The following is an 18,086-nucleotide window of genomic DNA, read 5'->3' as shown; positions in this document are numbered from 1 at the left end:
TAGGGGGGAATCTCGATCTAGTTCTAGACAACACCCAGGACAAATCCACACAGAGACATTGCCAGACTGGGGCATTGATAGGGGAGAGACGTGGCTCAGAGACGTGGGACTTACGGACATCTGGAGGACACTTCACCCATACACTCGCACCTCCTCTTATTTCTCACATGCACATAAAACCTACGCCCGACTAGACCACTTCCTGGGCACTAAGGAAATTCTCGCACACACCGACAGTGCGGGTATCTCCCCTGCCGCATTGTCAGATCACTCAGCCATTACATTGGAAGTGAAGCTTCCACCGGCACGTGGCCAGACTCGGTTTTGGCAAATGCGCAACACTTTACTGCAATGACCCAATGTCCTGCTGCAGGTGCAGGTGCAGGTGCAAAAGGTCATTCTTGACTACTTTACCCTCAATGACACCCCTGAAATCTCAGTCGCAACACTCTGGCAGGCACTTAAGGCAGTGCTCCGGGGGGAACTTATAGCTATTTCAGCTGTGGAGAATAAAGAGCGTCAGAAGAAACAAGACCAACTGTCCGTGCGAGTTACAGAATTAGAGGATATACATCAGCGCACCGGGCCCCGAGAATCTGGCAGCAGCTGACAGAGGTTAGAGCGCAACTTGCAGGCATAGACCTTGGCAGAGCTGAATATGCAGCTCTACGTTTGCGCCATACCTTCTATATCAGAGGAGACAGGAGCAGTCGTCTCCTAGCAAATCGTTTACGCGCACAGCAGCAACAGAGGGATGTCCCCTCTCTCTTATATGCATTCGGGGCACAGATTACAGATGACGTCGCCATTGCAGAAGTATTCAAGGAGTACTACAGGAACTTGTATGCCTCCCAAAACTTGAATCATGAAAACGGTGCATCTTATTTTGCAGACGGCCCCCCTTTCTTCTGACCAGACCACTTCCCTGAATCACAAGATCGCTGTGGAAGAGGTGATCTTGGCGATCTCCCGATTACAGTCCCTGAAATTGGCAGGCCCTGACGGCTTCCCATCTATTTTCTATAAAACATTTTGCCAAACCCTCGCCCCGAACCTTGCACAGCTGTTTAATACCTGCTCTGCTCCTGGTGCTATCCCCCCTCTATGCTTTCAGCCCTGGTGTCAGTTATTCCTACGCACAGCAAAGACCACCGGAGAGGTGAATCACCAGCTGAATTCCCTCCTGAACGTGGACTTCAAACTATTCACGGGCATCCTAGCATCCAAACAAAGCACCTGCATGCAACCCATTATTGATCCGGATCAGGCAGGCTTCATCCCTCAACGTCAAACCAGCAACAACACTAAGCAAGTGCTGCATCTTATCGAGAAGGCCTCTTGAGCCCCCAGGGAACATATACTCCTAGTTATTGACGCAGAGAAGGCCTTTAACAGGGTACACTGGCATTTACTAGAACAGGTTCTCACCCATTTCGGTATCACCGGGAGATTCTGACCCTGGGTGCTCAATGGTTACCATCTCCCAGCGGCATCTGTCAGAGTGAACGGCTGCATCTCCACACAGGGGGACGTGGCAGGGGTGCCCCCTGTCACCTCTGCTGTTCACCTTGTACATGGAGCCTTTGGCTCAGAGGGTCCGGGACAACTCCAACGTCATCGGGACCATCTTCGGAGGGGAATCTCATAAGATCAGTCTATACGCAGATGATGTACTGGTCACTTTAGACTGGACAGCGGTATCCCGTCCCACTTTCTTGACTGAATTAGAATCATTTGGCCTCGCATCGGGATTCATAGTGAATGTAACCAAGTACCAGGCTATAAATCTATTGATGCCCCCAGCACTTGAATCCCGTCCTGCTGTGCAATATCCCCATTCAGTGGGCAACTTCATTGGTTCCTTATTTGGGGATCAAACTAGCTTCCAACCTTCAAAGTACCTCACTCATCAACTACCAGGTATTACATAGCCACATTAAAACTGAGGTAGCCAGCTGGAGACCGCAGCTCTCAAAATGACCATTCTGCCCAGGGTTTCATATCTTTTTCAAACGCTTCCTCTAGCTCCCCGAAAAGGAAATGTAGGAAAGTAAGATCTGCTTTTATTGTTACCCCAACTTTTTTCTTGATGTAATGCAGTTTCTAACTAGTCTGACTGGGATCCTGCTAATCAGGACCCCAGTTTCTGTGCTTTCTCCCCTAAATTGGTATGGTCAGTACTTAGGTACATCCCAGATTGGACACTGGTGTACACTTATCAGTCCCTAGTATATGGTGCAAAGATACCCAGGGCATACGTACACCAGGGGTCCCCCATCAGCTGAAGCATGTATTATGCTACCCAGGGGAGACCACTCAATTTGTAACTACAGGCCTGCCATTGCAGCCTATGTAAGCTGGTGCTAGCAGCACTTACTGAAAGATATAGGTTTCCCTATAGCCAAGGTCACTGCATGTAAAACCTATAACTCACCCCTAAGGCAGGCCGTTCAATCCTGAAGGCAGGGTGCTTGGTTCTAAGTGTAAGGGTGCCCATGCAGGAGCAGGACACCCCTACAGCCTGCGGAGTCCATTCTCCCGGGTTGAGACAGCCATATAAAATATAGAGGGGCACCGTGTCATTACGGGATGACCATCTTGAAACTGGCTGCAACGTACCCTATCATGTTTGGAATCAAACATGTTGAAAACAAACCCCCCACACCATAAACAATGTGCGAGGTATGATTCCATGCACTGTAAAGCTCCTCAGGGAGGCCCTCATTGCTCCCTGTACCAGTCTTCTAGACCCAAACAGCACAACATTGCTGCTGCCGACCAGAGACATGATTCTGCCCTCCTGCTGCTCAGCCAAGCTCTAGCAGGGGAAGGCAGAACAATAGGTTGTTTTTTTGGCAAACTACGAGGGCTCAAATTAAGGTATGCATGTGGTATTTCTGTAGAGTGACCTAGACTAAAGGCAGTGTACCACTATGCAGGGTCAAGCATAATGTCAACATTGATAGGAGAGATAGCTGGTTTGTGAGTTTGGGTCAAGATATTGTTGTGTTTACAAAAGATGGCCGATTACAGTCAGGAAATATGGAAATAGGATCAGGGCTGTACAATTAACAATAGCAGTTTGGCAGAGAAGTCAGAAACAATTACTGTTGATTTAGAATACAATTCATCTTATGTTATTTTGTTAAGGCATACAATGAAGATCTCAAGCACCAAAAAACTAATTTGAAAGACAAATCTAAAATGAATAATCAGCCTCATGGAAGTGTCCTGATCCCCCTACCATGGGGCGTTGGCGGAATGGGGCGGACTGGTGCGCCACACAGGAGAAAGTTATGTATGCGGCACGTGGTTTCCCCAAGAAATACCGCAGAATTTGGGGGAAGTGGTTGGTGGGAGAGGTCTAATCACGAGGGGTTTGATTGTTTTCACCGTATCTTTGCTTTATTAATGTCTGTACACTGGGTAGTGGGATTCTGTGACTGTACTTCTCGATTATTGAAATAGGGTGCGAATTGGCTGGTGCATTCCTTCTGTAAAATGAATAAAAAATTGTTTATAAAAAAAAAAAATGAATAATCCTCTGTTGGTAAATGTCCACACAGGTGGGAAATGGTGAAATTGCAATAAACAATTTGTAACAGATTTAGTGGACAAAATCTTAATACCATTGGATGGGTCTCAGTTAAGTATCAAGAGAGGGAATTAGATACTAAACTGGAGCTCAGGGAAATAAGAGAAAACACTGGCAATTTTTTGGATCAATGAGTCTCTAACTTTGTGGTCAAAGTCATTTATATACTTTGCTTTGAATGAGAAAACAATTAAAAAACCAACATATTTCATACTAAAGACTTGACATCAATCAATCAGACAATCAGATCAGTGATTCATAAAACAATGTAGAATTCAGAAAACTGAATATTGGTTGAAATATGCAAAGATTTTTTTTTCAACCTTGTATGGTGTGCATTCATAAAAACCTTATATAAAAGTGAGTCGTGGCACCAAAATAAATGAATAAAATAATCTTAAACTTGCAAAAAAGCATAATCTGGAGTTAGCATTATGAACTAGTAAAACGAAACATAATACAATGCTCAAAAAAATGTCAAATATATGTACAGTGCAAAGATTTACTTTTAGTAACAGTCCGACATCATGTGGATGCAAATTTAGAACTATATCCAGACTGCATGCAAATGTTTAAGTGTTCATTTTTGGGGAGTCGCGATTTGGTCCAGGTCTATTGGGACAGTCACAAATTTACACCATGTTTCCTTATGCTGTACATATCACAGTCATACCTGTTTTTAAAATTGAAGCACTGTTGTCAAAGTATTTTTAAAAGAATGTCCAGTTTATTCTTATTCATCCAAATGTAAAGTACTCAGTTGTCTATTAACTTTTGTTCAATCCATGTTCGCTCCAATATTACTTTCTATTATAACTTCATAGCCATAACAATAGACAATATGTGTCTTGCAACATCCTGCTGCTTTCTCAGGGCTGTCAAGAATAAAAAGAAAACACACTTCCCAAGTATGGTTTACCTACATCCAGTTCTTAATTTGAGCCGGTGCTTAGCACTGGCACCTAATCCTCAGCATCGGTGCTTATAGCACCAATTAAGGACACACTCATTTTAGAAGGTATGTGATTTTCCCCAGAATCACAGGATGTTGAGCCACGCCCGAGACTTGAACCTGGTTCCCCAGCTCCGTAATCGGCAGCTCTAGCCATTAGGCCAAGTTCGCTCCAGCATAATAACTGCCTGAGCTCTAGTCAGGAGGCAGTTTGCACCAGCACATTTCTCCTGTTAGCGCTGCCTCCTGAGGAGAGCGCCTGCACTTTTTATTTTACAAATTAACCACTGCCTACATCCTAATTGAAGATATCCAAATAGTGAGAAAAACCCATGCTACGGCTTCTAGAAAATATGTATAAAGTATACAATGATATATTTATAAATGGTTAAATATTTAGAAAAAGTCAGAATTGTCCCAAAATACCCACTGTGATCCCCAAGATTGCCTGAACTGTCTTATTATAATTTCCCTAGGATTTTAACTGCATTTATACTGAACTTTTCCTCAGGCGCCATTACTGCTTTTATGCATGACTATATTAGCTTTCCTTGCATCCACCAGCATCCTTCTGGTTGTAACTAGAAGTTTGCATCCAGCATGTATAAAATATTGGCCTACCACTTCGATATAGTTTTGTTCAGCTTATATCCATAGGGGAAGAGAATCGAATTACATAAATACTCACAGTTCTAATAATCTAAATCTATGTAATATAGATTACTCGTCTCCCCCAGTTGTGCAGGGCTCCTTATTGGCTGAGTTTCCATCTCTGCCAGCCTCAGCTTCTCTAGCGCTTATGGGCAATTTAAAATCTGGGTCTCCGCTTGACCCCTGCCCTGCTAAGCTCCTGGGTAAACTGGCGGAGGTGGTTAATCCGCTGGCGCACCCTCTTCTCAACCTCTCGTTGAGTCTGGGAGAGGTGCCGCCAGTATGGAAGCAGGCAATGGTCATCCCGTTGCTTAAAAAGCCGGGACTTGACCCGAAAGCCCCAGCCAATTACAGGCCAATTTCGTTGCTGCCGGCTCTTGTAAAAATTCTGGAGAAGCACGTTCAGTCGGTGCTCTCCAATTTTCTGGAGTCCCATGAGATCTTACATGACTCCCAGTCGGGCTTCCGTTCACATCGCAGCACCGAGACCGCGCTCCTTGAGGTTTCTGAAACCATTAAAGGGGTGTTGGATACCGGGGGCAAAGTCATGCTGGTGTTGTTGGACTTGTCGGCGGCTTTCGACACCGTCCCCCATGAGGGCCTGCTCGCAAGACTCTTTGAGATTGGTCTGCGGGGGACGGTGCTCAAATGGTTTTCTTCCTTTTTGGCCGGTCGCCGGCAAACGATCTGGACATCATCTGACACCGCCGTAATGCCGCCTCTGGGAGTCGGGGTCCCTCAGGGCTCTATATTGAGCCCGACCCTTTTTAACATCTTTATGACCCCTTTGGCGGCGGTGGCGGAGTCATTTGGTGCCCGGATCGTGTCGTATGCCGATGACACCCAGCTCCTCTTCTCTTGCGAGAAAGGGGCTGACTTTGACGGGGAGAGTATCCAGAACTGCCTTGGGGCTGTGTTCGCATGGTTCCAACTGAACAGCCTCAAGTGCATTTCCGACAAATCGGAGGTACTCTTCTTCGGGTGCGATACGGAGCCTAGCTGGCAGGCCTGGTGGCCCATCGACATGTTCCCTCCGTCCGGCTCTTCTCCCATGGCTAAAAACTTGGGGGTTAAGATGGACAAGGGGCTGACGATGAAAGCCCAGATCTTGGGGGTAACCGGCACTTGCTTCGGCCTGTTAAAAATGCTGCGGAGGTTCTTGCCTCTCTTGTCCGAGGAGCACAGGAGGCTGACGGTGCAGGCTCTGATAGGCTCCAGGTTGGATTATGCCAACATTCTTTACCTGGGCCTGCCAGAGTATCTGCTACAAAGGCTTCAAGTTGCACAGAACGCGGCGGCCAGGGCCATCTTTGGCCTAAGTAGACGGGCCAGCGCCTCTGGGTTGTTGGTGACGTTACACTGGCTACCCATCCGCAAACGGATTGCCTTTAAGGCGCTGACCTTGGCCTACAAAGCGCTCCATGCTGTGGGAGCTAAACATCTCCAAAAGAGACTGACCTTTTACCATCCGACTCGCTCGTTGAGGTCAGAATCTCTACTTTTGGCGGCTGTTCCGCGTGTGAAGAGGGCTCGCCTTGGGGGCCGCTCTTTCAGTCTGTTGGCCCCACAGATGTGGAATGCACTACCGCTCCCTTTGCGGGGGGCGTCTACTCTCCTTGATTTTAGAAGAGGTCTCAAAACCTGGCTGTTTTCCCAATAGGTCTGCCAGTAGTTTTGCTTTCTTTTTGTTTATCTTTTAACCTCTTTTAGCTGTGTTGTGTTATTCTGAAATCTGTTCCCCTTACCTAAAAGCGCCGGGACACTCTTTTTGAGTAACCGTTGCGCTATACAAAAGAATAAATAACATAACATAACATAACATAATATGATCCAGTGCATTACAACATAGACTGGGAGCAGATGTCAGCCATTCTAATACTCATATTACACAACTAGAAAGTAAAAATAGTTCCTGGCAATAGGGTTCTGAAAACAAAATCGATTTGTTCAGCCTACCATTCTGGGTGAGTCTCATTCCTCTCAAAATAGTATAAATCAAAACTTATAGTAGCCATAGTAAGATGATATACGTTAATGACACCAATAACACCAAACCATCAAATGGGTAATCCATACTAAAGGGTAATAAACAAGATGCCATATTTAAAAAAAACAAATGGGTTGATATTGGTTTGCTATATTCAAATCATGTTTACATTCATTTTGTAATGATACCTAGACAGGTTAGAGTGTATAAATATAGAGCTGAAAAATACAAAGACAGCGTCCTATGTAGCTTTAAACTAAGGTATACAACAAAATCAATAAAGATCTCAGTTGTTCAGGAATCAACATATTGTCCACAAGATAACAGTAGCAAAGTATTTCATAAATATTTCATAGATTTTTTACATTAAGTAGGGAAAAGGACAATAGTTTTGAAACATTATTGCATCTATTCTAATTACTAGGACCAACGCAGTTCACAGTTGTATGTACCCTTGAATAAATGAAAGTGGCAGACATTGTTTTTTTCCCATTTGTGTGTACTTCACCACTTCTTTCTCACGCAAATCATACATGTGCACATTTTAGAATAGTGCTGATTCACTTATGTCTGTTTTCATTGCAGTCGGTATGTTTTTTAATAGTTAAGTAACTATATTTACTTAATGCATACTGCTTAGTTGTAGGCCCCTTATGTCAATGGTATTACATTTTTTATAGGCTTATTCTGGAATAATGTCCTTTAACAAGTTCATTTGTGGCATGACTGGTTAGTTTCCCAAGCCATACAATCACCCTAAAGTGTTGAACCTAAGTTTACCCAAAGGAACCAATTTTTGTGTGTTCGTATACTCACTACCCAGGTTCTCAGGGTCATTGGGTCGATTTGTGTTCCTTGTGAGTATTGATGCACACTGTTTCCTCACTAAAAAAATCCTTGCCTTTGTTTAAATTATGTGTAAGGTAGTAGCGATGATAGTAATGGTTAAGTGGGATTATTAGAGCCAAGATACACTCCAGATTACTTAAATCCTCTTATCTTTTACACTTGGCAGAGTTAACAGACTTCAAGGCGCGGAGAGTAACTGCCTTCAAAAAGAACTTGATTGAGTTGGCGGAACTGGAGCTGAAACATGCCAAGGTAATGGTAAAGGATTTGTGTGTATTAGGATGTTATGTTAATGCGATTTGTAAAGTGCACGTATACCCTAGGGCAGTGGTCTTCAAACTTTTTAATTCCGCGCCCCCCCAGTGTAGAAAAGGAAATCCCCCTCAAAATTTTTCACAATTCTATTAAACTGGCAATGTTGGGGGCGGAGCCAAGATGGCGGCGTGAGCAGTCGTCCTGCTCCGGAGCTCCCGCCAGGGTCAGAGTAAGCACCGGCCGTCCGGCCGTTAAATAGCCCTACCAGTGCCGGATCAGCGCTCTTGAAGACCGGAGGTCACCGGGGGCTCGACAGAACTGGCTCACTGGGATCGGGGGCTGCCTGGTTCACGATCCGGAGGAGGCGGCGCTCACGGCCGACGCGGCGCCGGAGGAGGCAGGGCCGACACGAGGCCCGGAGACCGGGGTGCTGACGGCGGTGGCCCGGACCTTGGGTCGTGTGGCGAGCGGGGGGGGCCCCAGCCGGTTCAGAGCGGAACCCCCGGGCAGTGGGGGAGCGACGTGGTGCCCGGACGGAGCGGGATCAGCTTGCGGGAAGACTCGCAGCCGGACCAGAGTGGTGGTGAGGCGGGGCGCCGCCGGCAGCGGAGGGCGCAACCTAGCTGGAGCGCTGGAGTCCGGACGGGAGAAGTGGAGGCCGAGTGACGATTGGCCCGACTGTGGCGGACGGTGGTGGTGCCCGGGAGGCTCCGGCGGAGACGCGGCCGAGGACAGCATAAGAGCCGGTGGGGAGGGCGCCATAGCCCACTGAAGGTGAGCGGGAGATCCTTTGCGCGCCTCCCCCCGCATGGTGGTGTGATCGGCTCGGAGGGCTGTTGGCGTTCGGCGCGTGGCCCCAGAGGCTGGGGGCCTGCACTCGGCGCGCACACCGAACTCTGTCCCGGAGGCTCTGGGGAGCAGGCGGCAGCGTGTGACCTCGGAGGGGGTGTCGCCCCTCGGCGGCGTGGGCCGGGTGTGCCGTGGGGGAGAGCTGGGCTGGAGGAGCGCCCCCTGTCAAGAATTCCTGTCATGCGAGGGGAGGAAAACACGCCCTTATGTAAACAGGAGAGCTGTTACATAACTCAAGGAAAACACGCCATTATGTAAACAGGAGAGCTGTTACATAACTCAAGGAAAACACGCCCTTATGTAAACAGGAGAGCTGTTACATAACTCAAGGAAAACACGCCCTTATGTAAACAGGAGAGCTGTTACATAACTCAAGGAAAACACGCCCTATAAAGGGAGGAACCGGGAGGTACAACGCTGTCGGATATTGTGTTTACACCGACGTACCTGCTTAGTGAAGAGCAGTGTTCCGGAGTGGTGCTCCAGTAAGGCAAGAACGGAGGTAGGTCGAGTCGTTACTCCCTGGGCCGTGTCTTGCCCCATCGTCACCTGTGAAGGACCCGGAAGCTCTACCGGATAACCATTGAGCTTCGCTTTTTGACTCGGCTGAGTCAAAGCGCAGTGGCGCTTTTGCTGGTTGGAGTCGTAACTCCCAGCCCGACCAGAGATACAGGGACTGCCAGCAGTAACGCACACCAGGAGGTGTTTGCCGCGTTACAGACTCGGAAGTCCACAGGATCGATCGAGCGGCTGCTCTCGGTTCAGTCTTCTTTGCTTGTGATTGGGGTATCGGTGACGCATCACCAGGAGGTGACTCCGCGTCCCGGTGCAGTCTGAGGAAGAGGTTGAGCGGCTGCTCCCTTCAGGTAGAGACCCCGGCTGGGTGTTTCCCTGACTCCTCGATTCTCCCCAACACTCTTCGTGCCCCTCACAGCCTACCGATTGGCATTGTCGGCCATTTCATTTCTGCCCTCTGTTGGCATACGCCGGGATCGGCGTATATGCAGAGGACGGGTAGGACCATCCGTGCTGTGGGCTGGTAACGTACTTAGCCTGGAGGATTCCAGTGACTATAACCTTTGTTTATTCCTTGTATTGTTTTTGCCTTCATTAAAATAACTAAACCTTCACAAGTGGTTGCGTTCTCATTATCGTGTCTGTTAAACGATCCTGAGACGTTCAGGGCGTTACAAAATATCCGACCTTAATAACACTAACTGTCTCCCGGTCGATAACAGACATGGCAACACTTGATGATGTGCTGGCTGCTTTAGCGACCGTGCAAATTGAATTGGCTGCCTCCAGGCAAGAAACAGCCGATGTAAAAGCCAGACTGGATGCTATCCAATTGGACCCGCTCACGCCCAGCACCTCCCTCACGAACCAGACCCCTGCGGTGGTAGTGGAAATGCCGGTAGCCGTCCCCTTGGCAACACCAGAGAGGTACAATGGGGATCCTAACACAGTGCAGGTATTCCTCACACAAGTGGCGCTACATTTATCGTGCAAACCAAGGGCGTTCCCCACGAGTCAGGCTCGTGTGGCTTTCCTTATATCCTATTTGGCTGGAAACGCGGCACAATGGGCCGTACCTCTGGTGAGCAGGGACGACCCCATCTTATGTGATTGGGGTGCTTTTCGCGAGGAATTCCTGAAAGTCTTCGACAGAAGGGCTGACTCGTACATGGCGGACCGTGAAATGCTTGAGTTGAGACAGGGATCCAACGACCTGGTGCAGTATCTCAACGCGTTCCGAAGGCTGGTTGCGGAAACCAAGTGGCCTGTTGCTAAACAGACGGCGCTCTTCCATCACGGGCTGTGCGATGAGCTCAAGGACGCCGTGGCTCATATTGACCCACAACCCAAGACATGTGAGGGCCTTATCAACCTGGTATTACGGCTGGAACATAGGCTAAGTGAAAGAAAGGGGGATCATGGGAGAAAAGGAAACTCCCTTCCATCCTATGTGACAGTGGGAAGTCCTGAAACTTCCACCGCATCCAAGGGAGAACCCATGGACATCGGCGCAATACGAGCGAGCCTCACAGCCACGGAGAAAGAGTCACGCCGTAAACAAGGATTGTGCCTATATTGTGGCAAAAAAGGCCACTACGTACGTGAATGCCCTGCCAAACCGAAGACGTCACGTTATCGGGCCAACCGGTCGGTAACAGCCGTGGTGGACGTACCGGCGGAAAACTAGAGGACTCCCAGACCAAAGAAGGGGCATCTCGGAGTCACTCATCCATCCCTTCACTTTCCAACTCGGTCACTAAGGGACAACGACACCTGTTTCTCACGGTGCACGTGGGAGTGCATGACCAGTGGATACCCGTTGTGGCCATGGTGGATTCAGGGGCCACTGGCATGTTTATGGACCACAACGAGGCATGCAGGCTAGGGCTAGTGCTTCTTCCCAAAGCTGTACCCGAAGACGTCTATGCTGTAGACGGAAGGCGATTGGTGACGGGGCCCATCGGGCAGCACACGGGGGTCCTTCCGATGAGATGTGGGAGGAACCATTTGGAACAAATCGATTTTAACATCATCCGAGCGCCCCAATATGGCGTCATTTTGGGATTGCCGTGGCTACAGAAACACAACCCCTCTGTGGATTGGCCAACACATCGCATCGAACTGACGTCACCGTATTGCATCCTGCATTGTGGAATAAGAACGGAATCCCTTGACGCAGATGAGAGCGGGAGTCAGACGGTGGCTACAGCGGCAGAAAAAGATGTGGCTCTCCCCCAGGCTTATCACAGTTTTGAGGATGTGTTTGATGAAGTGAAGGCGGAAGTGCTACCACCACATAGACAGTTTGACTGCCAGATCGACCTGGTGCCAGGGGCCAGCGTTCCCAGCGGCAGGCTGTATGCCCTGACGGAGCCTGAAAACGTGCATCTCCGGGGGTACCTGGATAAACTCCTCAAGCTAGGATTCATCCGCCCGTCCAAGTCTCCGGCCGCCTCGCCACTCTTCTTCATCCCGAAGGCTAATGGGGAGCTGAGAGCCTGTGTGGACTTTAGGGCATTGAATGCGATAACCGTAAAGAATCGGTACCCCTTGCCTCTCATCAGTGTACTTCTGGAACAGGTCAAGAAAGCTCGTATCTACACCAAGTTGGATTTGAAAGGGGCATACCATCTGGTGCGCATGAGGGACGGAGACGAGTGGAAGACCGCCTTTAAGACCAGGTTCGGCCTTTTTGAGTACCTCGTCATGCCGTTCGGTCTGTGCAACGCCCCGGCAGCCTTTCAGTACTTTTTGAATGAGGTATTCAGAGAGGAGTTGGATATCTACGTGGTCGTATATATCGACGACATCCTCATCTATTCGTCCAGTGTGGAGGAGCACGTACACCATGTCAAAGCTGTGCTCCAAAAGCTGAGGGAAAACATGCTGTTTTGTAAACTCAGCAAGTGTGACTTCCACGTCACATCCGTGGAATTCCTCGGAGTGATGCTGAGTCCAGAGGGACAGGAGATGGCAGAACGAAAGCGTGAAGGACGTCCAAAGTTTCATTGGCTTCGCCAACTTTTACAGGCGGTTTATAGATGGATTTTCAGGATTGGTGGCCCCAATCACACAGCTACTGAGGAAGTCCAAGGAGTTTGTCTGGTCCCCTGAAGCGAACAAAGCCTTTGAGGCCCTGAAAAGCGCCTTTGGTAAGGCGCCGGTGTTGGCTCACCCCGATCCGGATCTCCCCTACGTGGTGGAAGCGGACGCATCGGATGTGGCGCTGGGGGCTATCTTGTCCCAACGCAACCACGACACAGGGGTGCTTCATCCCGTTGCGTACATGTCCCGCAAACTCAACGACGCCGAACGCAACTACCATATTGCGGAGAAGGAGCTTCTCGCAATCAAGGACGCCTTCACCGAATGGAGGCATTGGTTGATGGGGGCAAGACATGTGGTATCGGTGTACACAGACCATCGGAACCTACAGTTCATGACGGCCACAAGACACCTTTCTCCCAGACAGCTGCGGTGGATGATCTTCTTTGCGGGGTTCAACTTCCGCATCACATATCGGCCGGGGACGGAAAACCGGAAGGCGGACGCCCTGTCCCGTCAATCTGCAGTTAAGGAACCATTGCCTGCGACCGAGCATTCCATCATTTCCCCGAGGATGGTATTGGGGGTTATCCAACCGGATACTTTCCTGAGGGGAATAAAGAGAGGGATCAGGTCATTCGCATGGCGGAGGTGGCTCCTCAGTCACAGAGAATGGCAGCTGAAGGACGGGATCCCCCTGAAGGGCAGGTGCCTATTGATACCCACGCCTAGGCTAAGGAAACAAGCATTCATCTGGTGCCATGACTCTCCATGCGCAGGTCATTTGGGCTTTGAAAAAACGGTGGCTAGCATGGGACGGCAATTCTGGTGGCCAACCATGAGAGTGGATGTCAGGAGGTGGGGACAGGAGTGTCCTACGTGTGCTACCATGAAGGCCGACCATGGCCGAACCCAAGGGCTCTTACATCCACTTCCGACCCCGGATAGACCATGGGATAGCATATCACTGGACTTCGTGGTGGGCCTACCGGTAGACCAGGGGATGACGGCAATACTGGTGGTGGTGGATTACTTGACGAAAATGGGGCACTTCATCCCCTGCAAGAGAGTCCCTAGGGCCGGGGAATCGGCGTCACTACTCCTAAAGAATGTGGTACGACTGCATGATTACCTGGGGTGATCGTGTCGGACCGGGGGTCGCAGTTTACTGCGCAATTCTGGAAGACTTGGTGCACTGCGCTGCATGTTAAGACCGCCCTGTCCACCAGCTACCACCCTCAAACGGACGGCCAAACCGAGCGCCTGAACCAAACGCTCAAACAGTATCTGCGATGTTTTGTGGACCAGGGCAGGGAAGAATGGGTCGACTTGCTATGGGTTGCAGAGATAGCCTATAACAACGCCACTCACAGCTCCACACAGTCATCTCCGTTCTATAGCAACTATGGCCAACATCCCAGGTTCTTGCCATTTCTACATCCGTTCAGAGAGGACAGGATTCCCGCCACAGCGGACAGGGTGGCACACATAAAAGACACGTTGATGCGCTCAAGGGCTGTCCTAATAGAGGCCAAGAGAAGATACAAGGCTGCGGCAGACAGGAAGAGAAGGCCCGGGCCACTGTACCGCACTGGAGACTACGTCTGGATATCCACAAGAAACATGAGGTTTCGAAAGAACAGTGTGTTCCATCCCAAGTACATGGGCCCCTATCGAATTACCAAGTGTATGGGTCCCGTGAACGTGAAGGTGTGCTTGCCCCAGTCATTGCGGATACACCCTGTCTTTCATGTATCATTGCTCAAACCAGCACCCTCCAAGCCGTCTGGGACACCTAGGCCGGTATGCGTGGAGTCGGAGGTGGAGTATGAAGTGTCGGGCATACGGGCGTCCAAATGGCGCAGGGGGAAGCTGTGGTACCTGGTTGCGTGGAAAGGCTATGGCCCGGAGGAGCAGTCATGGGAACCGGCTGAAGGGGTTCATGCTCCGCGCTTGGTCTCCTTGTTCCATCGGCGTTTTCCTGCCAGCGCTGAACCCGTGGGGAGCCGCTGAGAGGGAGGATGTACTGTCAAGAATTCCTGTCATGCGAGGGGAGGAAAACACGCCCTTATGTAAACAGGAGAGCTGTTACATAACTCAAGGAAAACACGCCCTTATGTAAACAGGAGAGCTGTTACATAACTCAAGGAAAACATGCCCTTATGTAAACAGGAGAGCTGTTACATAACTCAAGGAAAACACGCCCTTATGTAAACAGGAGAGCTGTTACATAACTCAAGGAAAACACGCCCTATAAAGGGAGGAACCGGGAGGTACAACGCTGTCGGATATTGTGTTTACACCGACGTACCTGCTTAGTGAAGAGCAGTGTTCCGGAGTGGTGCTCCAGTAAGGCAAGAACGGAGGTAGGTCGAGTCGTTACTCCCTGGGCCGTGTCTTGCCCCATCGTCACCTGTGAAGGACCCGGAAGCTCTACCAGATAACCATTGAGCTTCGCTTTTTGACTCGGCTGAGTCAAAGCGCAGTGGCGCTTTTGCTGGTTGGAGTCGTAACTCCCAGCCCGACCAGAGATACAGGGACTGCCAGCTGTAACGCACACCAGGAGGTGTTTGCCGCGTTACAGACTCGGAAGTCCACAGGATCGATCGAGCGGCTGCTCTCGGTTCAGTCTTCTTTGCTTGTGATTGGGGTATCGGTGACGCATCACCAGGAGGTGACTCTGCGTCCCGGTGCAGTCTGAGGAAGAGGTTGAGCGGCTGATCCCTTCAGGTAGAGACCCCGGCTGGGTGTTTCCCTGACTCCTCGATTCTCCCCAACACTCTTCGTGCCCCTCACAGCCTACCGATTGGCATTGTCGGCCATTTCATTTCTGCCCTCTGTTGGCATACGCCGGGATCGGCGATTATGCAGAGGACGGGTAGGACCATCCGTGCTGTGGGCTGGTAGCGTACTTAGCCTGAAGGATTCCAGTGACTATAACCTTTGTTTATTCCTTGTATTGTTTTTGCCTTCATTAAAATAACTAAACCTTCACAAGTGGTTGCGTTCTCATTATCGTGTCTGTTAAACGATCCTGAGACGTTCAGGGCGTTACACCCCCCCCTCGCCCTAACACGGTGCATAGGCCTGGTGTCGCGGCTGGGGGAAGCACGGAGTTCGCACCCTGGCGGCACGGGACATGAAGGGCTGGGCAGCGTAGTGCGGGAGTCCTCGCCTTCTGCGGCGGGCCCGGGCTGGCGGTGAGGCGGGTACCTGGCTGAGGCCTTCCCGACGGCCAACTACAGGCGGACGCGACATGTGGTGGAGGACATGTAGCCGTCTGCCGTCCGGGTTCTGGGGCCAGGACTGGTGAACACGCTCATACCGGCAGAGATCAAGAGGCCCACCGGCGACGTGGCGCTCGTGCAGGGACCGGAGACGGTAGCGCCGCCAGGGCCGAACTGCGACAGTGAGCTGAGCGGGGCATGGTGCACTCGAGGGAAGACCTGAGGACTGAGGGCGAGACCCCTGGGAGCTCCGCACGGGGCTCCGCGGGGCGACTATGACCACGGCCCGAAAGAGGCAGGATAAAACGCTCAAGGAGCTCTTTTCTAAGTCCCCGATGAGCCAGATGGCGGCGGCGACCGAACCTGGAGGGCCGCGAAAAGGCAAACCGGACGACGGGGGCTCGGAACCCATTACCAAGGCCTTTCTGGAGTCCATGTTCGCGGCGCTCAGGGGCGATATCCAAACCCTCAAGCAAGAGTTCGCGTCGGAGCTTAAAGAGGTGCGTGGTGATGTGGACAGCATCGGCGAGAGGGTGGCGGGCCTGGAAAGCAAGAGCGACGGCAGGGACGAGGAAATAACAAACCTGCAACAAGAGATCATCAGGTTGCACGACCAACAGGTGGATCTCCAGGTACACCTTGACGATTTGGAAAACCGCTCCCGCCGCCATAACATTAGAATTCGAGGGGTGGGGGTGGACGCGGACTCTAAGGACCTCTTCAGTTACGTGAGGGAACTATTCAACCATATTCTGGAGCGACCGTCGGATGCTGACCTGGAGATCAACCGGGTGCACAGAGTGGGTCCTCCCAGGGCCCCATCGGCCCCCCCGCCGGACATACTGGTGTGCATGACAGACTATCGCACCAAAGAGTTGATATTGCAAAAAGCGCGCCGCCTCCATCCTTTACAGTTTCGTGCTCACAAACCAGTGCTGTACCAGGATCTGTCCGCTCTCATGCTGCAGAAGCGACGCCTGTTCAAACCTATCACGACACATCTTCAACAGAATAACATTCCATACAGCTGGGGTCACCCCTTCCGTCTGGTGTTTCGAAAAGATGATAAACTGTACCAGTTGCGCTCTCTGTCAGAGGCCAGCCGGTTGTTGGGGGAGACCCTTCCAGAAGAGGGGAATGATGACACGACCCTCGGGCCAGGGTCTGTGACTGATGCACCACGCTGGCGGCAGCAGGGATGCCGGCGCCGTCCTAAGAAGCCACCGGCTGCGGAGATCTCGAAGGGCCGGCTGTCGGCGTTGGAGGCGGTGTCTACGGAATTCTCAGGCTCTAATAACGGCTGACCCGGACACGTGTGGTATCTGTATGAGGACATTCTTCGTTTCTGGCTTCCTGGCAGGAGGGGGGGCTTCGTTCCGCGATCGGCGGATATACCTTAATGACTCTTTACCAGTCACGGACGAGTGACGGACTCAATGTTCTCTCTTTGTATGGTATTGTGTTTCTTATGTTGGGGTTGGTTGGGGGGGGTGGAGGAGGGTTGGGAGGCTCCGTGTCAGCTTCTCTCCTAGGGTCGAGATGATTGTTTGGACGATTGGGTTCCTCACTGGCTCCCCACTCAGGAACTCCGGGGCGATACTGCAGGGGGTTCTTCGCTTGCTGCGCATCCATTGTGCCACACACTATGCCGCCCACTAACCTTAAGGTGCTGACCCTGAATGTTCGGGGTCTGAATAACCCGGTTAAGCGTAAGACTGTCCTATCATACCTAGAAAACTCACATGCGGACATTTGCTTGCTGCAGGAAACGCACTTATTGGCGCGCGACTGCTCTCGCCTCCGCTCGAGGCGATTCCCAACTCAGCTCTTTTCTTCTGGGACCACTAAAACTGCAGGGGTGGCGCAGCGGTTTCGAGGGGAGGTCCTTCATAAGATTGCCGAGATCAAAGGGCGCCTCTTGACTTATCGCTTTGCAATCGGGGGGATGCAGTTTACTATAGGCTCCGTCTATGCCCCGAACGAGGGATCTGAACGCTTCCTGCATACTGCACTCACGGAGGCCACGACTACGCCTGACCACCATATTATATTAGGGGGGGACCTTAATTTGGTGTTTGATAATATACTAGATAGATCCAGTCAGCGGTCTCACCAGACGGGGGCCATCTCTCCGGAGGGGATTGCGCGTCTGCAGGACCT

The 18,086-nt window shown here is 50.8% G+C and overlaps 1 protein-coding gene across 2 annotated transcripts in view; it reads left to right on the top strand.

Moving 5' to 3' along the window:
• SNX32 (sorting nexin 32) overlaps window positions 1–18,086 on the top strand; it is a 288,534-nt gene that overhangs the window by 196,026 nt on the left and 74,422 nt on the right. For both annotated transcript variants that reach the window (XM_085625843.1, XM_085625844.1), the window contains exon 12: window positions 8,201–8,286. In XM_085625843.1, coding sequence (XP_085481969.1) covers window positions 8,201–8,286 — 86 coding nt within the window. The remainder of the gene's footprint in view (window positions 1–8,200; window positions 8,287–18,086) is intronic.

The sequence above is a fragment of the Triturus cristatus genome, chromosome 9 (assembly GCF_964204655.1).
Source record: "Triturus cristatus chromosome 9, aTriCri1.1, whole genome shotgun sequence".
Taxonomy (NCBI): domain Eukaryota; kingdom Metazoa; phylum Chordata; class Amphibia; order Caudata; family Salamandridae; genus Triturus; species Triturus cristatus.
Note: the sequence above shows the minus strand (reverse complement) of the source record. Positions and strands in the feature narration are given on the sequence as shown.